Raw genomic sequence first — 23,021 nt, 5'->3', positions numbered from 1 at the left:
AGCAATCATCTCAAGGCAAAATGAAAAAAAAAAAAAAGATATTCCAAGCAAATAGATACTAGAAGCAAGGAGGTTTAGACATTTTAATATATGACAAAGTAGACTTCAAACAAAAACAAATAAGAACAAACAGGGAAGATTCTATAAGCTTATTAAAAGAAATATTCATCAAGAAGATATCGCAATTCTAAACATGTATGCACCAAATTCATAAAATAACACTAGTGCAGCTAAAATCGCATACTGACATTCACACAGGGATAGTGGGTGACTTCAGTGCCTGACTCTAGGCAGTAGAGAGGTCATCTAGACAAAAATTAAACAGGGAAATACTGGAGTTAAAATAATGTCATAAATCAATTGGACCTAGCAAATACTTACAAAACATTTCATCCAAACACAAAAGAATATATGTTTTTTTCAGCAGCTCAAGGAAATTTCTCCAAAATCAATCACATACTTAGACACAAAGCATGCAGACAGACATGGTGCTGGAAAAGTAGCTTACAATTTTATATGTTGATCTACAGGCAACAGGAAGAGAACTGTCTCCCACACTGGGAGCATATGAGATCTCAAAACCTACTCCCACATTGACATACTTCCTCCAACATGACTGCACCTCCTAATAGTGACATTCCCTATAGGCCAAGCATTAAAACACAAGCGTCTATGGGGGCTATACCTTTTAAAACCATCACAGTAATCAGCCACTCACTGAGTCATTATCAGGAAAGTTTTTCCTGCAATAGATGGGAACAAATACAGAGAGTGAGAGACCTTGGAATACAGTCTTAAAAAGTATGTCTCCATCAAATCCCTCCCATCATGGCTCAGGGAGCTATACAGAAGAGGAGGTGGAAAGATTATAAGAGCTGGTGGGATGGATGATAGTAAGAAAATAGTGTCTTTTAGACATAACAGGACTGACAAACATATGGACTCAGAGACTATGGCAGCATGCCTAGGGCCTGCATACGTTCAAGTCAAATCAGGTGTTAACACTGAGAGGGAGAAGGAGACACAATCCCTAACCAAGAAGCTACCTCCAAATGACAAGCACTCATAAAGGAAAAACTATTTTCTCTAAGGGATGCTCACTGGGTATATAAACCATACATAAAGGCAGGCCTTATTCCCATCACCAGAGGGTAAACACAAAGGTTATTGCCTCATATTGCTTTGTTTGGAACTTTTTTTCTTTTATCTTTATTCTTCTTTCATACAACACACAATATTTTGCTTGCATATCATTTCTAGTTTTGAGGTTTTAGTGTGTGTGTGTGTGTGTGTGTGTCTGTCTGTGTGTATGCATTTCTCATACTTTCTCTTAGTTTCTTTTTGTCAGTTTCTTCATATTGTTTTATCCTTATTTGATTGTCATTTTTATTTGCTGACTTTTCTTGAGAGAGAGAGAGAGAGAGGTGGGATAGGATGGAAGGGTGGGAGGTAGGATGGATCTGTGAGGAGATGAGGAAGAGGAAACCCTGATCAGAATATATTGTATGAAAATAACTTTATTTTTAATAATAAAATAAAACAAAATAAAGAAGACATGAAAGTTTGAGGGCAATAATTTGGGGGAGGGTCTAATAGAAACGGGAGGAGGGAATTGGGAATAATCGTAATTAATATACACTGTACTCATTCATAAAATTGCTTTAGAATAAAGGTAATACTATGAAAAAATTTGAGAGGAAAAGTCTTGGATTTTATGAAAAAAGAGATGATTATAAAACCACAAGAATCTATCATGTACATATCCTATCCATCTAAGCATAAACAAGAATGCTCACTAAGTATTGAAAGAAACAGAAGGTGAAAGATACCCAATGTCTTCAATAAGGAAGGAAAAATAGCTCTCAGAATTATAACCAAAAATAAGTAGAAAGCTACATTTTGGTCATGAGACTTAAATAAAGAATTCAGAGAATAAAAATCTCAAAGTCTTCATTTTAGCAACAAAAAACATAACTTCTCAATAGTTAAGTATGAAATAAAAGAGTTGGGATTAGAGGTAGAATTCAACAACAGTTACTAAATCTCTTTTAACTATTTCTGTTAGATTTACCTAATCATAAATACAAATTTATCTAATGATTCTTTTAAAATGATTTTATTATTATTATTGTTTTTGATGCATATGTGGATACACACGTCAACGCATTAATGTGGAGTTTAGCTGACAATTTTGTGGAGTTCCATGTCTCCTTTCATCTTTACATGGGTCCTGAGACAAGTCAGGTTATCTAGCTTATACAGTGAACATTTTACCTGCTGAGCCATGTAACTGGCCCATTCACTACTGATGAATTTAAAGAGCACTTAAATCATGTTTCAGAGTATAAGATCAAAAAAACCTTGACAGATGTTCTAATACACAAGATTATTTCTGTATATAATAGAAACTTCAACAAAGTATCTTTGATATAGTAAGTATCATTATGATATTGTAACCTATAAGGCCAAATAAAATAGAAGAGTATATTTTACATTATAAAGTAGCACTTCACTACATGTTTTGTAAGTGTTTTATAGTAGCGCATACATAGTAATACAACTTTTCTTCTTTCAAATGCCTGTTTCTCATGTGTTACTTATCCCCCCATATGGTACAATTATTTATGTGTAAGTCATATTATTTTATAAGACTACAAGGAGCCTAAAAACAAACAGGTGCATGTCATTATACTTTAACAGCACCCAATCCAGTTCCTTGTAGAAAGAGACATTACATAAAGAAAATCAATTACTGGACTTCTGAGGATAGAAGTGGAAGGCTAGCAAGGATTATATTAGCTATAATAGTGATTATTTTAAGAATGTAGCATTGAGAGATCCAAATAAATATGCCTGAGATTTTTCCTGTGTCAGACTCTGGTAATTTTCTTCACTATGCTTGGAATTGGGTGCAGCATGCTGCTTATGTAACATACAATTCAAATGATGTTGGGAAGCAAAAAACATTCTACAATTGAAATTTACAAATAGTGAGATGAACGACATTCAGAATGGGTGGGCAGACAAGAAGAAACATACAAAGAACAAAACAAAAATTATGGATAGTGGTTCTTGGCCATTTAATTAAGGTTCCATTCTTTGAGGATCAAGGGAGAGAAATTGTGAACATCTACTCACTAAGAAACTAACTGGCTGAAACAACCATAAAATGAAATATTCCTGTACCTTAATATCAGATGTATCACGCTGACTGTTTCGCCATGCTCTGGACACTGATGAGAAAGTCCTATCTGCATGATCAAATTTCCCTCCTTGCAAATTTAGGAAATAGGTTGTAAAGGGTTCCTAAAAAAATAAGAAATGAAAAAAAAATTATGTCATTTAAGGTTTTTATAAATCTGTCTAAATTCTTAACTAATAGTAGCCACTAGTAATATGCCCATTGTATAGAACGCAAGTTATAGTCCAATTATTTTATCACTGCTCTTAATTTTTTCTGAATGTTTCTATGTCTTCCAAATGTTGGAATCCATAATGTTTCCATCAGTTTTCTTCATTGCCAAGAATAGATTACTAATAACATATAGAAATTAAATAGATGCATTTGCTTAGGTGTTCGGGAAAAGTAGAATATGTAATTTTTCTATTGTTAAGGCTCACAATTTATGATTAAGAAAAGGAAAATGTTTGGAAAGGTTAAAAGCCCCTTCTTAGTTAAAGAACACTTAGACACATATGAATGGATAACTGCTTGCCAGTAGGTAAGCCCTATAAATTACTTCTAAGACTATGTCTATCCATACTCTTCTAACAAGCTTTAATTAATGATGTGCTGCTAATGTTTCCCAAAGAAATTACATTTTGGTAGATAAATTACCTTTCAATTTTAAAGAAACATTTCTTGTTTAACTAATGCTATCGAAACACAATAGTGCTGGTCATTTGAAAACACATCTTAGTCCATTTGGAACAATGCAACTACCAGAAAATATAATTATACATGTCCTTGTTAATGAAACCTTAGTTACTTCTTATTTAAACAAGTTATATTTGAAATGAATTCAGCTAATCTGGTACAATAGGCATCATCTGAAGACACATATTTGAAGAAGATAGTTATGCAATCCTAGAGGAAATACTTTTATGGTTACAGCACAAAATAATTGCTAAAGAATATATTTAAAAGCTCAATTGTTTAAAACTATTTTCAATGTTCAGAAAATGCTGATGATTTCCAATCATTGCACATTCTCCAAAACATTGGATTTATTTAGTCACGGTCTATTATTCAAATTGAACTTACTATTCTTAGAAGCCATGCAAGAACAAAACTTGCAGTTGAGTAATGAGTACCATAGTGGAACTTTGGAACTTGATCATCTTCCCATGACTCAAACCGTTCTGCAAAGAATGCCGCTCTTTTGGGATTCAAAGCTCCTATTGGCTGCCATTGGAAGGGGAAGGAAAAAAAGAAATACAAATGTAATTATCCTTTATTTCTTCCATTCTTTTAAGATTATCCTGTAAGTATGCATAAAATAAAAATTTAAAATATATGTATTTGCACTTAGAAAAACAACATACACAAAGAACAAACAGAAAAATTCACACACACACACACTTTTTCCAGCATGGCTAAACATACATAGATAACTAAGTACACAGATAAACCTGTCATTTCTGTTAACACTCAAGTTTTTTTATTGCTTGTTTGTTATTCTCTCTCTCTCCCTCTCCCTCTCCCTCTCCCTCTCCCTCTCCCTCTCCCTCTCCCTCTCTCTCTCTGAGACAGGGTTTCATTGTGTAGCCTTAGCTGTCCTGGAACTAGCTCTGTAGATCAGGCTGGCCAAGAACTCAGAGAGATCCACCTGCCTCTGCCTCCTGAGTGCTGGGATTAAAGGCATGTACCACCACCACCTGTCTGATTACACACAGTTTTTTTTTTTTTTTTTTTAATCAGTCAGTCCCAAAAGGGGAATTGCATGAAGTGAACATGAGCTTTATCATACTTTAGAAAGTACCTATAATTAGAAGCAACAACTGGAAACTTCTTGGAGCTAGAGGACTTACTCTATCTCTGAGAAGATGAAACAAAGTGGTAAAGGGGGTTAAATGCAAAGAAGTTATAAGAGAAAGGGAGTAACATTCTACTAACACAAGTTGAATAAAAACTTAGGGGGTCAATCATTGCAAGCATTAGGACTTAAGTTCAAGTCTCAAGCAACCATGAAAAAGGTGAGCAAGGTGATGTACACCTATAATTCTAATGCTGGAGATGCAGACACAGGCAACTTTCTGGAGCTTACTGGAAAGTCAGCCGAGTATAATCAATGAGCTTCAGTTTCCAAAAATAAGGTAGAAGGAGATAGAGGAACACATCCAACATTGACTCCTGGCCTCTAAGTGCCTTCACAAATTAACAACAACGAACCCACCACCAACAACAAAAACAAAACAAGAAATGGTATGGCCATTTTATCTTATACTGGAAAACAAAACATTTCAAGAGAAGCTCCAGAATCAGTAAAGCAAAGCGAAGACCCTGGACTCACTGGAAAACTCATGCACAGTTAGAAGATTGTTTTGGAAAATAAAGTAAGTACATAAGTCCTTCAAGCCATGCATGGCAACACACAATGAATGTTAACTATTATTTTTAAAATAATCTTTTAGAACTAAGGTAAAAAGAGTTTAAATAAAACAATTGCCTATAAAGCATCAAGCACATTGCTTGACACAGGCATTAAATGGCTATTGCTATTCAGGGAATATATGAATTGTGTAAATAATGAGCAACATTCTGACATTTTCTTAAGGAAGACAGAGTATCCTTGAAACTCTCAGAAGGGGATACAGCTCTCAGAATGCTAAGATCAACCACATTGAATTACAGTTTGGTCTACAGAAACACCAATCTGTAGAAAAATCTCTACTATTTATTTACTCTAGATATAAATACCAATTCAAAAATAACTTCCCTAATAAGACATAGAATTGTTTTATATTGCTTAGGAAATTTTATAAGTTATTCATATTTACAAGATCAACAAAATATCTGATTATTTATGAGGAAATAATTAACACTAATTGAAAATGTATATATTCAGAAGTCATACAGTAAAAGGGAAGCCATGTTTAGACCAGGTCTTGAACGATTTTTTATATTATGATTATAAGCAACATTTTAAAGTCATCACTTTGACTATATTTCTTAAATTGTTAGTTTTTTTTTTTAACCTCCAAAACTATTAACAATCAGTATCATTCTTCTTCAACAATATCTTGGTTCTAACCAACATTGTTTTATATTAAGTCAATATTAATTTTACAAATTAAGTTTCAAAAACATTTACTTGATTACTATTTTAAGTCAGTGTCACATTACTAATTTTAAAATGCCTTCTTCTAAACTATTAGCTTCAGTACTAAAGAATTATATTTGACTTACTAAATATATGGTAAAAATCAAACTCATTCCAGGAATCTTTTTCTTTGTTACAGAACCAATGTGGAGGGCCTTTAAATGTATTTTAGTTGTTATCCCTAAAGATACAGCCACATAAAAGGAAGAAAAGAAATAAAATCACCAGAAGACAAATTATATGAATTAAAAATAGAATCAATGTGCCTTTTGTATGGGGCAGCAGCGTATTAACTATACACTTTATCTGCTCCCATTTTTATTACTCTCCAAATGAGTACCTCAGTGAATCAATAGTTATAGAATCACATTTCTTGAATATAATGCTAAGACCAATTAGGATTGATTTCACTAGCATCTGAAAGAAAAGGCATCCTACTGAGAGGCATGTAGGTAGAACCCACAATATCGATTCTGGCTGGTATTGTCACAGTTGGTTTCTGAAGCCTGTTATAGGAGGACGGCTATCAAGACATACCACATTTATTTGCAAGCATATAAAAAAAGAAGTCACCAAATAAAAGAAGGTTTAAAAAAAACAAGGAGCAGTGGAGCTGTGCAATGACAATGATACACTATCAGCTTACTCAGAGAAGTTACAGTGGGAATACACACATTGAATTATACATTACGGGAAAGCACTGATTTATTGTGGTAATAACATCCACCTCATTAAAAGATTCTGCTTTGCTGCAGTTGGAAGGCTACATATTGTTTACTGCTATAAATTAATGGCAGTGCAAAGAAGACTGTGGAACCATCCTAACAATAGATCTGTAATGACAGTGCTGTATATCACGGCTTCCTCAGCAGCTTCATAATAAAATGGAGACAATGTATTGAGCTAATACATTCTACCATGCTGGCCCATATTTTTCTGACAACTGCTTTAAAAGATGAGCTGAATCCAACTATGTTATAATGCTACAAAACATTTAACTAAGCAAGAGTCAGTCAGACACCAGAGTGCATCACAGCATTTTAAAAACACTGCTTAAATCAGCATTTCAAACTGTTTGTTCATCTTCACAGAGGAGCTAGAAGTTAACACTGATGCCCTCTTACTTATTCGGCATATTAAGGGCAACTACTGCAATGCAGTTCAGGAAGATGTCTAGCACTCTCATCTCATATTGAATTTTCTGTACAATTTAACCTACTTGACCAGGTATTTATTTATAATCAGCAAAATTTTAAAGGAAGAAGCCAAAAATACTGGCATTTAAAACTGGCCATAATATCTTGGTAATAATAAAAATAAATATTGATTAAGGGATGCAAAAAAGTACATATTTCAAGATCATTGCACAGAAAATACAAATATCATCAGGTCATGCAAAATAAACAAGCAGAATTAAATAAAAAACTAAGCCCTATAAAAATAAAACAGCATGTGATATTAAAAATACAGTAATTTGAAATTTAGAGTACCATAACTTATTAGTTACTATATAAGAACAGAGAGAAAATTGTATAAAGTAGAAAAAAAAAAACAAATTAAAAATGTCAAGAAAATACATTTCTCTAGAATGGTAGGGTGAAGTGACAAGCCCTCCAGTCTGAAGAGTACATCAGCGATTTCATACATAACAGCAAGGTGGCATTTCTGGTAACGAGGCAGACACAGGTTTTATAAAATTGGGAGTGTTTAAATAAGCTTTGTAAACTTATTAGAATAAAAATACATTTTTACTACTTTCTTGATAAGTATTTTTGCTAATTAACAAAAATATTCCATGTAAACTATCTCCCTCCTCCTCCACCACCACCACCACCACGTCCTGGCACTGAGAAAGTTGTTAATTATGACTGTTCTGAGGTTATTACAAGGGGTATTTAAGAAGAGGCTCAATGATGGAACCCTGTAAACCCTACCAGAGAGGCAGAATAGAAGGAACACTGCATCACTTTAGCCTCCCTGCTAGCAGCTACCCTCACTACAGCATTAGTTCCAAAGGTAAACTCACTTTCCAAAGATCTAAGCACCTAAACAGTTTATATGAAAGGATAGAAAATATGAAAGCAAGTGACAACTATCTTTTATGACATTAACAAAAAAAGTTTTGATTACATAGCCCCCCCCCCCTTAAAATTTCACTGACTTAACTACCAGTAAAAATTAGCTTTTTCTTTCTTCAGATTTTGAAATGTTACTTAGTGAAAAAATGTTTCTAGACTGAATTACCGGATTATTTATGTACACAAGAAATATGTGAGCTAGGCATCCTACTTCAAAAGGAAGTTTTTAGCTCAAAATCAGCTTCAATCTTAGGGACTCAAATGCAACACTCAAAACTCTTTCCAGAACTTTTTATCCATCTGAAACAGATGGACATTATTTCTCTAAATTTTAGTATCTGCACACTCCTTTTCAAACATGATCTTTATTCAGTAGGTTTATCTAAGAGCTGTACAAGAAACCCTACGAGTACAGCTGCTGTTAGGTCATACACTGGCACCATCATTCCTCCTTTCCTTCTGACAGTTACATAGAACTGCTGCAATTGATATCAGCCTCTCAGGAGTGACATTCCACAAACTCCTGGACCATGTCTGTAGCTACCACGGCCAAGACAGTCATGCAGAATTGGCAAGAAACTCCAGAAATCCTGTATTGCAAATCTGTTTGAATGAACAAACTTCTGAAATGCAAAAGTCTCAGACTTTTCAACACCTTACAGTGTATAAGATTTCTAGAGGAAAAAGTGTTATGAGGAGAAAGTTAAAGAGAGGAGAAGAGGTCTTAAGCACATCCCAGGAATAAACATCCTGAAAGAGTTAAAAGAATGCTTTTTGGAAGATCTATTTTGTGGTATACAGAGCAATGGAAAGATACCAAAGTAGAAAAGGGTTCCAGAAGGGAATGCAAGAGGACCACTGCAGCTCTGCTTATGATTATGAGGATCTGGAAACCATCCCACACTGCCATGTACATACAGCATGACTGAAACTCTGGAATCAGCATACAAGCTGAGCTTATGCACTCTTAAATGTAGAGAGTACCTACACATACTGTTAGAGATGCTGCAAAGTGAAGACAGATAAACTGGTGAACCCACTGTTTTCTCACAGTTTTTACATGACAAAGATGTTGAGAATAAATGTCAAAATACTTAGGGTAAGGTATTAATATATATGAACAGATGAAGGCTAGCAGTTCAGAGAATAGTAAAGGAAACGTTATATCAAAAAAAGTCAGTGACTTTTGTAATTATTTGGTTTGGGACTATTCCAGGAAATACTACACAACAACAATGCTTCTATTTGTTGGATATAACCAAAGATTCTCAGAATCTTTAGTAAACAAGCCCACTATCTTCAAAAACAATTCTGTAACATCTAGGTCTATAAGCACCCTTCACTTTGCTGGTGTGAAAAATGTTGAGTCTGGAAGAAGTAAAACATACCAGCTAGCTGGTCATCTGCTTAGTGCCAGCAAAAAGAGAAAGGATACTTAGGCCAAACTGTAAGACAATCCTAGAATGGTGTATATTGCATGGGGTAATGTAAATACCAATGCTGAATTCAGAAGGATATTAAAATCCATTCACTGGAGTTTTAGGTTAAATTAAGACACACTTAGAAAGAAAGGAAGAAAAAGAAAAGCCAGGTATCGTGGCATACACCTCTAATCCTGGCAGTAGGAAAATGAAGCAGAGACTATGTAGACTTACGTGGGTTCTGCAACAGCCTGGTCTACACTGTGAGTTCCAGGTCAGTCAGGTCTATGCAGTGAGACCCATTTATTCAAAAAGAAAAAAAAAAAATTAAGACACACTACTTGAAAATGTATTGTATTTGTGCATGGCAACACAATACTCCAAAATTTATTGTTCGAGGTGTTTCTTGCCACTTATGTCTGGGGAAGCACTTTAGCAGAAGGTATCACAAGTGAAAAAATGTATGTTTTTGTCTTGGAGACAATGAAAACATGCTTTAAAACAGCTTTTATCCAAAGTATGCAATGCTATTGATGTCTCCTATTTACCCCTCCTTTTTAACTTTGGCTCTCCAAATGAGAGCCAGTAGTCTATGTATTGGTGAAGCTTTGTAAAGAAAAATATGGTTATTCTGGTTTTATCCCACCTGCCTTTCAGGGGTCCCCACTCCTCTAGGGAAGAAAATAAACAAAGAGTCTTTGTTATTCAGGCCACACTTCACCACAGGAAGCACAACTGTTTTATTTTAGTTCTAGCATCTTTTGTATCTAAATGACAAATGTAACAAGCCTGGTCATCATTTTCACACAATCTTGGCTTGAAGGGTGTTTTGTCACATGCTGTATATGAGAGGATGGCTTGGCACTTATCTTCATACACCCTAGACTTTATTTAACACTGTCAAGGAAAAAATTCCATCAGCATGCTTTTATGGCTTCTAGAGTTAACAAATAAGCACTTTTGCTTTCAAGTAGCAGGGATATTTTTAATCCCTTGAAAACACATTTTACATTGGGTATACTATTATATACCCAACACCCCTTTTAATTTAATAAAGATATCCTGGGAAAAATAAAGTATTTCAGTTTACTTATGGTGCCTATGATGAAGTCAAATCATTTCAAATATTCATTACAGATTGCATTATTCAGCTCAGCTGGTATTGTGGGACTACTCTTACTAAGGGTTTTTAATTTGAGCCTGAGAAAGTCACATACACTGATGAACACAATGTGGATGAAACAACAATAGTACTGAGCTCAATGCCAAAAACAGCCCAAGAAATAACTCTGAACATCTAGATATAATGTATAAAGGCTGTTTTAAAGTAACTATGAAAATAATAAAAACAAAAGAGGTCCAGTGTTGATAAACATATTCATTTGCAAATAAACATAACTATTTATTTTCAGAACCAATGTAAGACCATTAAAATAAAATAATTTACCTACAGGGTAAACAAGGTTGATAGCTCTGAATAGTTTAATAGCTTGTATAATGTAGTATATTGCCAAATAACAAAATTAGGCAAGGAAAAAATGGCTTAAGATTAATAAAAATAGGTTGCTGTTAATTTGGACCAACTATTATATTTTAGGAGAAAATGTTAAACATCAATATAACACTTAGATCTAGGGCTAAGGAGTTGACTTAGTGGGTAAAGTATTTTTGTGCAATCCTAATGACCTAGGCTGGGATCCAAGGACCCATGTAAAGAGAGACACATAGTTCATGCACCTGCAACCACAGCACACCTCTACAGTCAGGAAACAGATGCAGCTATGAGTCTTACAGGCTCATAGCCAACTAGTCTGGCATATACAGCAATGAACAAGAGAGACCCTGTAAAAAACAGGGTGAATAGTGAGGACTGATAACCAAGGTAGTCCTCTGTTCTCCATACGTCTGCCCACCCTGAGATTAAAAGAAATAAGATTATAGTAGTATCAGCAAAAAAAAACAAAACAAAACAAAACAAAAAACAACAAATGTCAATGTACAGACAAGCACCTGAGTTGTAGCAGTAGCTAAGGAGCTATGGGACCATTGAGGGCTGTTGGGAAAGGGAGAGTCAGTTTTCTTTATGGGTATGGACCCTTGTAGGTTGACCACATTCCAGAGGATAGACCCACACCTAGGTTGTACATCTGTAGTACAAATAAGACTCTGGGTCATTAAAAGAAGTGAGGATACATGAAACTGGGAGAGACTGGGGGTATGTGGATGGCCCAGGGAGGAGTGGGGGTGAACATAATAAAAATTTTATATGTATGAAATTTTCAAAGAATTAATAACACTATTATATATCTTAGAACCTGAGTTATAAAGCATTTTAAAATTATTAGAATACTATAAATATCAAACAAGGAGACAAACTATTATTGGACAATAGATAAATAACAATTACTACATCTCTCCTGAAAGCCAGTTATCAGTTTAGTCAAATAATCACTAATAACTCAATAGTTGCAACAGAGGAGATCCTAATAATTCTCACAGCTCATGGATAGCTACTGAGTCACACACAAAACTAGTAAATGTTAATAACACATACAGGGCTGATACTGATTAATGAGAGACATGATAGGCAAATGATCAGAATAGTAGCATTGTCAGAACAAGCCAATTCCTGGCAAGCATGGGCAAACCAGATTGTCCAGAAGACATTACCCTGGCTGAAGCCCTGAAATCAAATAGAAGTTGGCTACTAAAATGGTCCAGCCCAAGGGTCCTACTCATGTTGTTCTTTAGGACAATGACAAAGAGGAGAAATGGGGAAAATCCCGCTCTTCTTCTACCTTAGGGTCTATTCCATCCCTTAGCAGATTGAATGAAACATACTCACAGAAATTTCCTACATAACAAAACAAATAACTTATCCTAGTGTAAGAGGAGTAAAAAAAAAATGTCAATTAGATTCACAAATACTATCTAAAATTTATCTTAATTTCATGTAGAAGGTGATACATTAAAATGACTATTGATACTTAAAATTTGTATTTAATCTTCCTTTTTTGGGTATTAAAGATATTGACATAGATATCATTTACTGGTTTTTTTTTGTTTTATAAAGAGAACTGTGAATTCACCATACCTAGAAACAATGTAATTAAGTTAGAAGTTAAAAAGAAGAGGTAACAAAAGATTCCATCCATCATGCCTAAAATGGGCTCTGGTTGAAGAACAAAACACCTTAAAGTACTATTATTCCACTGTAAAGTCAAACTCATAAAGAAGCAATCTTAAAAATGATTACTTATACTTACTTCTGTTTTTCACATACTGACATGAATTTCAATATGGGGTATTTACATTTTTACTTAACATCAATATTTAAATTGTAACCACATAAAATAGAATATAACATCTTAAGAGCTACATCAGTCTTCCAAATGGTGAAACTTTTAAAATGACTCCAAACTTGTCATTTTTTAGATCATGATAAAAGTTACTTAAAAATATGTGGATGTCAAAGGATACATTAAGTTAAGAATTTTGAGAATGAAAATAATAATGACTAGGCTAAGACTTCTAAGAGTGAAAATAGTCCAAAGTAATTTGTTTTTTTTAAAAGATGAATTGAATATTTCCTATTAAAAGGAAACCAGGCTCCTTAAAGAAATGGCTTATTCTAATTCTGGGGCCAGCAGTGAATAAAACACCCTGGGACACTGTGTGCCACAAGAAAATGGAGCTGTCAGATATTAATGTGGTATTATTTGGTCTTCCATCAAATGTGCCCACAACATTTGAGAGACAGAACTTAAGGTAGGAAAGCCTCATTTAGGTTACAGTCCTTTGTGGTGGGGAAGGCATTGCTGAGCAGCTCAGTTCATGAGGACAGGAGCATGTATGTGGTGGAGGTTGATGACATCACACAGGGGCAGAGAGCAGAGCCACAGGAACCAGAGACATCTATCCTCCTTGAAGACCTAACCTAGTGACTCACTTCCACCAGCCAGGCTCTCAAAACAGAGCTACTAGCTAGGGGTAAGTATTCAAAACCTGATCCTCTATGGACATTTCAGAGATTCAAGCCTAACAATAGGATTTACCTATGCAACATAGTATGTTCATGAGAGGCCACACTAGAAAGTCATGAGTTTCATTGTTATAGAAAACAACTACCCCCACCCCCTCAGAATTAGAAAGCACCAAGGTAAGACTGCTCTGCACCTGGGAGGTGGGCAGAAGCCAGGTGCACATGGGGTATACAGTGAGGCCTTATTGAAAACAAAGAAGTTGGAAGAAAGCTGTTCCCATTCTACTAAGAAAAAGTCTACAAAATGCTAATTTTTCTTAAGATCCCTGTAGAGAAGGGGGGAGAGGGGTAAGAACCAAATCTCCCAAACTGACAAAACTCTCAATTGAGAGGTTGTACATAATATAATGTTGACAAAGGAAGAGTAGCAAACACAAAATAAAATACCCTTGAAATACCTAGTTTGAGTGAATTTATCCATTTAGAAAATTTGTTAGATCCCAAGACAAGGGCATCCATGTGTGCTTCTGAAACAGAGTGTGAGCATGTATAGACAGGAGATCAGAGAGAAGTCCTCAGTGTTACACAGGCTCGCAGGATGTGACTGACTGCTACTGGGATTAGGTACCAAACATCATCACTAACACTAACCTTTCTCATATATGAGACCATCCCTTAAGCTGACAGGGGAGACACCAAATTCTATCTCCTAAATAGAGGAAAAGAAAAAGAATCTACTATAAGAAGGTGGGAGGCAGATACACTGCTTCAGAAAGAGGATGAAACCAAAAAGCCTTGACTTTGAAGAATGCAAAAACAAACAAACAAACAAACAAACAAAAACCCAAATCAAACCAAGACAAAAATCTCTCTTTGACATAAATTTTAACTAATGTGAAAGAGAGATCTATCCCAGGAGACAGATGGGAAAATCTGTCCTCATCCCCCAGCACAAGACCTGTCACAGATGCAAAGCACAGTAGGGTTGACCTGAGAGCTGAAAAGGGCTATCTGGGAGTTCCAAGATGGAGGACGGAGAGCAGAATGCCAGCCCCATTCTCCTACAGAAAAGAGATGATGGGAGTTGTCATTCTGTCATATGTTTCTCTTATTGGTTAATGAGTAAAGCACTGTTGGCCAATAGGAAAGCAAGATAGGCAGGATTAGAAGACAAGGAGGATTCCAGGAAGTAGTAAGGAGGAGTCAGCATGTAGAGACTGGAGAGAACTGAACACCAGCCCCACTCTCCAGTAAGATGAGACCACATGGAAATACTTAGATCAATAGAAATGGGTTAATATTTAAGACAGAGCTAGCCGATAAGAAACTAGTAACTAGCCAACACAATTTATATCAAAAAGAGAGAGAGAGAGAGAAAGGAAGGAAGGAAGGAAGGAAGGAAGGAAGGAAGGAAGGAAGGAAGGAAGAAAGGAAGAAAGAAAGAAAGAAAGAAAAGGGCTCTCCTGGGGAACATACAGAACACAGACTGGAATGCTTAAGACTGCATCTGGACCAGAGCTGATGGATGCTCTCACCACTTAGCCTGGTACTTAGAAGCTAGCACTAGTAGGTTTACTTGTAGGGAAAAAACAAAGTATAAGAGGAAAATACATCTATGGTATAGGCTCACAGAATCTAATGGAGGAAAGGACAGAAAAAACTGAGGGAAATGCTTCCAGCAAAGTCATATAGAGACGCCAAGAGCTCAAGTGGACTTATTGGCTAGACTGATTTCCCCACAAACTGCTCACAGAAGCAGCAACTTATACATTTCTAGCTAGAAGATATTCATATCTCAGTTTGTAATTTTATCCTGTTCCAGACAATATAGAATTGTACAAATAACTTAGAAAAGGGCGGATAAAGTGAGATAAGACATAGAGAACTGATGAGTGAAATAAAAACCCGAAAGGATTTAAAACAACCAGAGAAGGAATGGGGAAATGGCTCAGATGGTAAAATGCCTGCCACATATATATAATGACCTGAGTTCAAATCCTTCCTACACATGTATCTGGGTGTAGAGGAATGAGCCTGTAATCTCTCCTCTGGAGAGGCAGAGACAGGAAGCTCCCAGAGGCATGCTGACCAACCATGAGCTCCGGAGTCACTAAGATACTGTCTCAAAAATATAAGATGGAGAATGACAGAAGATACCTAACACTGGTCGTCTCCACATGCACACACACATAAGAACACACGAGTGTAGAAACACACACACAATAATAAAACAAGATATATCAAAGTTAACATTAAGTATAAATGATATTACTGAAATTAAAATTCAGAGATTGTAAGACTGGATATAAAACCACATACTATAAGAAACTATCTACAAAATCTATTGTTAAATATAAGACATAGATTGGGTTTTAAAGATGGGAGGAAGACATTGTAAAGAGTCACTGAAATAACACTGTCATATAAATATCATAAAAAGCAGTACAATTACTATTAAGTATAAGGTAAGATGTTACAAAATATACATGAATATGTTTATTAGGAAAACAAAATTTAAAGTGTGTGTGTGTGTGTGTGTGTGTGTGTGTTAGTTTTCTGGGACTTCTGCAACAAAGCATAACAACTGAGTGGCTTCAAACAGTAGAACCTTATCGTTATCTAGTAACAGAGAAGTCTGAAACCATGCTCTTGTCAGGGCCATGGACATGCTTTCTCTCTGAAACCTCTTGTACAGGGTCCTCCTTGGCAGCATAAGTCTAAGGCAGGGTTCCGTCACCATAGCTCATCTTTTCATGAGGACACCAACATCATTTGGGTCCACCCTAATGACTGCAACTTAACTTTATTACATCTGTGAAGACCGCATTTACACAAAACAGCTTATTTATAGGTACCAGATTAAGAATTGAGGACTTAAATGTTATCTTTAAAAAATTTTGAACTTGAGTCCTCTGAAGAGCAACCAGTACTCTTAATTTCTGAGATCTCTCTCAAGCCCTTTAAATGTATCATTTGGGGGACACGTCAATCCATATTTAATGGAAAATATATAAGATAAAAATGGACATACCTGAAAATATTTAAAGAAGTCTAAATTATTGATTTTTTTCAGTAACAAATTTAATTAAATGAAAAAGTTAACACATTGAAGGATTATAAAATTCAATATTGCTGATACATTTTTTTTTTGCCAAAAAAAAAAAAAAAAAAAAAAAAAAAATGAATATGGGTCTCAGCCAGAAGGACTGAGCAGTCTAAGGGACCTCAGACAGTGGAGCCAGGATGTATTCCTGGTGCACAAAAGGACTTTGTGAACATATCCTCCCATGGAGGGATACTGCCTTAATCTAGAGACAGGAGAGAAGCCCTAGAAGAGAGGGTAAAAGGGAGGGAAGGAGGGAGGAAGGGAGGGAGAGGAAACTGGGATCAACATGTAAAATAAAAAATTAAAAAAAAAATGCTTTGACTCCAAAATTTAAGTTCAAGGACAAGTTACTGGGGAAAAGGATTTCTATTTTTGTTTCCACAGAAAATGAAAAGATGTGGATTCCTTCCAGACTAATGTGGTTTGATCAAGGCAGACCACCTGAAACAGAGTACCAGGTGATCCTACATTCAAAACAGCTGGACAAAGCAGCCTTACAAACTACAGCCAGGATTTCTGAATCTTCTTCGAATCCCCCATGACAGCGCCCCTTACCAGCAGGAAGTAGTTTGGAAAGAACAACGCCCAAATTCCCAAATATTGTCTATAAATGTTTGTTTTCATTTAAATGGACTTGGTTATATAAAATAAATAATAAAAAAGAATTTCAATTAAAAAAGAATTTCAATTAAAAAAAATGACCTAAAGACTCAATGTAGTCCCTACAAAAAACTATTGCAGAGTTTTTTAAAAATTAGGAATTGACAAGCTAATTCTCAAAAACCCAGAGTTGTTAATTTTGAAAAAGAATATAGTGAGAGTCACATAGCCTGAATTTATGACTTACTATAGAACTTGAAGTGACCAATACAGAATGGCACTCACAAGAGGAAAGGACATACATTGGACAGAGCAGAACCTGGGAGAAAGACACATAGACACATACATGGGTAGCCGACTCCAAGAAAACAACCAGGACCATTTCAGAGTCTTTTAAAAATACATTTATGTCTTTGTGTACCACAGTGCTTATACGCTATGTTGAACACGTGGAAGTCAGAAAACATCTTGCAGACTTAGCTCTCTCCTTCCACCATTTGGGGCCCAGGATCTAATTAGGTTAGATGACTTAGTAGCAAGCCATCTTGAAGGTCAAACTACAGTCTTTACAATAAATTGGACTTATATATGAATAAGAACCTCAACCCCTAATTTTATACCTCTAACATATTCTAGACCAAAAATAAGTAACTCCAGCAAGCACAATATAAGAGAATAATGTTGCAGGATCCAATCTGTTTCTAGAGAAGCCAATTATCACCACTGGGTCACACCAATGGGTCACAGATAATTCAAAGGAGCAGCCTCCAACATTTTAAAGAAGCCTCTCTGTGTCACCCTACCCCCCCCCCCCCACACACATTCATTTGAATTCACAGACCTCCTGCAAAAAATCCAGAGTTCCCACCCAAACCCTACAGGCTTGGAGCAACTGCCATATCTTTATCTTCCTTCCTATCACCAAGACTCATGAAATGATCTATTTTTAACACTGACTTACTTTTATCTTCTTTTTATGTTTATACAACACTTTAAACCTACAGGAATGACTTCCTATTATTCTTTCATATTTCTCTTGAATATTTTATGTGAGAATTACAAGATATAAAGTGACTTAAATTTTTATATTTTTAACTACTATAAAATAAATTGTACAGTTAATTGACTATATTAGGGGAACTTAAAAAACCATGACATAAGATCAAATTCTAGGATTTCTTTTGAAGAGCAACTATTATAAATTCATAAGGATTATTAAGTATGACAATTTTACTCTGATTTCAATAGTTATGAAGTTATGATCACTATTAATGGGTTTTAATTACCCCATCTGTATTTTACACAGTTAGCACTCAAAATCATTACTGCAAGATAACACAGTACATTTTTAACTTCCCCAAATCACTGATCTCATTAAACTAATTTTAGAGTAACTAAGCTAGTATAGCTTACCAGAATCTATTTCCAGTAAAACACACAATGTTTGGTTCTTCCTACATTTAAAAGAAATTGTTACTCCACTGTTTAGTGTAATTTTTATCCTGAAGTAATGGCATGCTTATGGAGCCTATTTTTGGTTCAAATTCCAAACAGTACAATAACATTTTCAAGTTACTTTTCTAAAAGTTAAATTGTATAAAATATGGGTTTTCTGATCATTCTATAATTGTTATGATGCAAAATATATACTGTTTGAAAGGTCTTTCAATAGTACATGATCTCATTCACTACTGTCTTAAACACAGTCCTCATAATAATGCAAAATAACCTAGTAAATATTAAAGAATTGTTATTCAAATGATTGGATTTTAACAATAAAAATTAGAAGAGTAAGAGACATACTGCATGTGATTCACATTTAAAAATCATAGGATACAGCCAGGCATGGTGGCACGCCTTTAATCCTAGCACTTGGGAGGCAGAGGCAGATGGATCTTGAAGTTTGAGGCCAGCATGGTTTACATATTGAGTTCCAGGACAGACAGAGCTACATAGTGAGATCTTGTCTCAAAACAAACAAAAATGATAAATATATATTATAGAAATATACAAGGATGAGATGGTGATAGGAGCACATTTTAAAAACTACAAATGTATGTCAATTAAGAAGTTCCTACTGTCTAATATTTATAATACTATAAAACATTCCAGCCTGAAATAAGTATATTATTAAAAAAAAAAAAAAAAAAAGAAAGAAAGAAAGAAAAGAAAAAGAAATCTGAAACATTTTTCAGTTGTTTGGAAAACAAGTTTTACATAAATTAACAACTGTGTCCCTTACTCTGAATCTACCAGAGTTTGTAACCAAAAACTAGGAAAGTAGAAAACACTGTGGGATAAAGCCATTAATGCTGTATAAATGAAACAGTTCATGTGTAAATTATCATGAAGTGTTACTCTACCCGCCAACAGTGTAGCATGATCAGGAAGGGATATCTAACTCTGAGAAAAATGACTGACAGTGTGTTCCTGGTGTACATCAGGGTTAGCCCTCACCCTGACAGTAATATTAGCCAAAATCCATTTCAGTTACTTCAGTTTATCATTTTCTGACAATTGTTAAGAGACAGTGTCATCAGAAACTGCTTAAATTAAGTGCTGGGTTAACCTCTGTTAGAGTAATTTAAAACTTTACCAGAAAGAAATTTCTAGTATTAAAGCAAGACAGTTTAATTGGATACACAACCATATTTGTATTTAGATGAACTTGGCATTAAGTTCTGAGGAGTCACATAACCATGGTTTAAATATACAACACCGAACAAGTAATAATTCATATAGTCAATGATCATTTTAATAATAAATGATTCAACATTAATGACATTATTAATTAAATTTGCTATTAATGCTAACTTAAATAATTAAATGTTATTATTAAGGTTCCTCTGCTTCCTAATGCCTTTGCTTCTGGCTGTTTCTTTCCATCTTTCTGGTTGCTTTAGTCTGTCTCCCTTTTACACTGGAGGCTGTGTTTAAATGTTTACCATCTTTGGCTGCAACCCACTTTTTAAAATGAGTGCTAGAACACAGACATATGTGGAACACAAGCTGTGTGTCCCAGTGGGTTCCCAGGAAGGAAAACCAGGGGGTCCTGAGTGAAAACCCAAGTTGGTAGGATTTTAAAAGCCTTTTCTCTTGATTCACCAGTATGTCTAAAGAGCAATAAATCCTTGTCTCACTGTGTGGGACTGGCACAGATTGCTGAACAAATTTGACAGCAGGACAGTACCAGGGGCCTGGCACCTTCACTATTCAGCACCCAGTGCTTTCTCCCTTTATCAGAAACCTCTGGTATTCCCCCCCCCCCACCCAGGAACTAAATTGGTTTCTTTTTGCCAATACAAGAGGAAAGGCAATTGGACTTGGGAAAGAAAGTTTCTGACTATGCTGCAGTTCTACAGTTCACTTGTAGAGACAGACCTGAGATTACTGCATAAAGAAAATGTGTGATCTTGGGAACTCCTTCACCTCGTTCAATCTTAGTCTCCTAATCTGTGAATATTAGTAATTATATGTATCTTACAGGGTTGCTGAGGGGAGTACAGGACAGAATGTTCATGTTACTGTGAAAAGCCACTCCTAGAGATTCCTTTAGATTCCTACAAATATGTTCTAAACTGTTCTGACACTATTTTATGATGGCCTACCACAATTCCCAAACATCATGGGAAACAGCGTATGCATAATCTTTAAGATCAAAATGACACCAGCACCCATGTCGGATGCAAGGAGTAAAATGTCCTGATGTATTTCATCATCCATTTACTTTCCTGCATTATACTTTTAAAATAATTTAAGAACAATTATCTGTTGTTCTTCCATTATAAAACCTTCTGTTCTATAGCTTGAATTCCTTGGGTTTCAGTAAATCCTGATAAATAGAAGACAATGCAAATGTTGTTGTACCCATAATGTTTAAGCATGATTCCCCATCACCCGAAAGCATTCTTTCCCCTCTGTGACATCTAGATGGTATATTGATTCCTGGTGTATCTGTTTCAGAGCAGACTGAAAGCACTGGCATTCGTCAGAAACAGCACTTAAAACTTAAAGAGATAAAGAAGTGCTGTCTGATCAACAACAGTTAAATGTCGGTAGTCAATTCCAGGTCAAGATGTTCACTGTACAGAAAATGTGCGTGTTAGAGAGACATATCTCATATATAAAAATATACACACTGATCTACCATGGCAGAGGGGGATGAGAATCCACCAAATACAATCAGCAGCTACTCAGCAGTGAGTAAACAAATTTAGTGCTGCTTTGTCAACCAGTCTTCTTTGGGCTCTCAGAATTCCCTTGTCAGAAACTTTTAACCAAACAAAAGCATTGGAAGCTGTAGATTGCAGAGAGTGAGTACAGCATTGTAACAGGTTATAAAAGCAGTGAAACTGAAGTGATTTCATAGAGCTGAGGCCAAACTTTAAGACTGAGTTTACTTCCCTTGCTGTGTGTATTGAAAGGTAAATGCAGGAGAGCATGCTGCTCCTCTGCATTTTCTGAGTGGGTATAACAGCATGCCACGTGTTTACACTATGTTTTTTTGTTCCTTATCTCAAACTCTTAGTATTTCCTTCAGTTTAAATCTCTGAATTCTAATTAATAAAAAATATTTTCTTGTTTCTTGATAATTCTTGTTTTTTTTTTTTTTTTTCTCCAAATTTTCATTTCTTTGGTAAGATGGCTTGCTTTTTATTCTTTCATAGTTTCATAAACCACACAGTTCCGGGTGCAAAATGACACTCAACAGAGTCAATAATTATTAAAAATCAAGTAAGTGTTGTTATCAGGGATTCTCTAGTTTTAATCAAACACACAGGAGTTTTGTGTTTTGTTTTGTAAAATCGTTTCACTCAAAAAGCCCATGTTAAACTTTTATTATTAGTTTTAATCATAAACTAGGACAAAGAGAAGGTTATTTAGAAAAAGCTTTCCTTCCCAAGCATTACTATGCTGAAGTTGTATTAACTGTCAATGCCAACAGGGGATAAGAACAAAAGTGGCTGTACAGCACCAAGGTCTTATGTTGTTCTCCAAAAAGAAAAATCAAACATAAACATACCTCAGCATATACATGCACATACCTCAACACAACTAGAGAACCATACATGATAAACACTATTTTCTTTTTTATATTATTGATGTGGTAGTCTTTTTAATAAAATAGTCAGCTATAAACACACGATTCCAGTTATAAATATATTGACATAGTATTCAAACGAGTTCTGTTATAGCCAAGCAAGCTATGGATGGCACCTTCCTATCCTCACAGAGCTCCAGTTTCTCCTTTGTAAGACAGCAATTGTGCTACCTGTATTTAAGGATTTGAATGAAGGTTAAAGTAGTTAATAATGTGAAATACTCAAATGGCTGGCATATCATGAGCACTCAAGAAATACAAGTTAAGAGTAGAACAATGGGTTGCTTTTTTGCCTTTTGAATTGTATAGCTAAAATAGCTGAATTTTCATTATTACTTTTCTTACTTCCAATAAATGTGATCTAAGAACAGTTTTTGGAACAGATATACAGATTGTAGCAAGAACACTTA

At 35.2% G+C, this 23,021-nt stretch overlaps 2 protein-coding genes across 10 annotated transcripts in view; one reads left to right on the top strand and one right to left on the bottom strand.

The window, feature by feature from the left end:
* Kirrel1 (kirre like nephrin family adhesion molecule 1) overlaps positions 1–23,021 on the top strand; it is a 1,148,154-nt gene that overhangs the window by 493,028 nt on the left and 632,105 nt on the right. The gene's annotated exons all lie outside the window — the stretch shown is intronic.
* Lrba (LPS responsive beige-like anchor protein) overlaps positions 1–23,021 on the bottom strand; it is a 552,647-nt gene that overhangs the window by 132,815 nt on the left and 396,811 nt on the right. For all 6 annotated transcript variants that reach the window (XM_051199359.1, XM_051199362.1, XM_051199361.1 and 3 more), the window contains 2 exons: positions 4,265–4,405; positions 3,187–3,306 (listed from right to left, as the gene is read on the bottom strand). In XM_051199359.1, the coding sequence (XP_051055316.1) occupies positions 3,187–3,306; positions 4,265–4,405 (261 nt within the window). The remainder of the gene's footprint in view (positions 1–3,186; positions 3,307–4,264; positions 4,406–23,021) is intronic.

This window comes from Phodopus roborovskii, unplaced genomic scaffold, assembly GCF_943737965.1.
Source record: "Phodopus roborovskii unplaced genomic scaffold, PHOROB, whole genome shotgun sequence".
Taxonomy (NCBI): Eukaryota; Metazoa; Chordata; class Mammalia; order Rodentia; family Cricetidae; genus Phodopus; species Phodopus roborovskii.
Note: the sequence above shows the minus strand (reverse complement) of the source record. Positions and strands in the feature narration are given on the sequence as shown.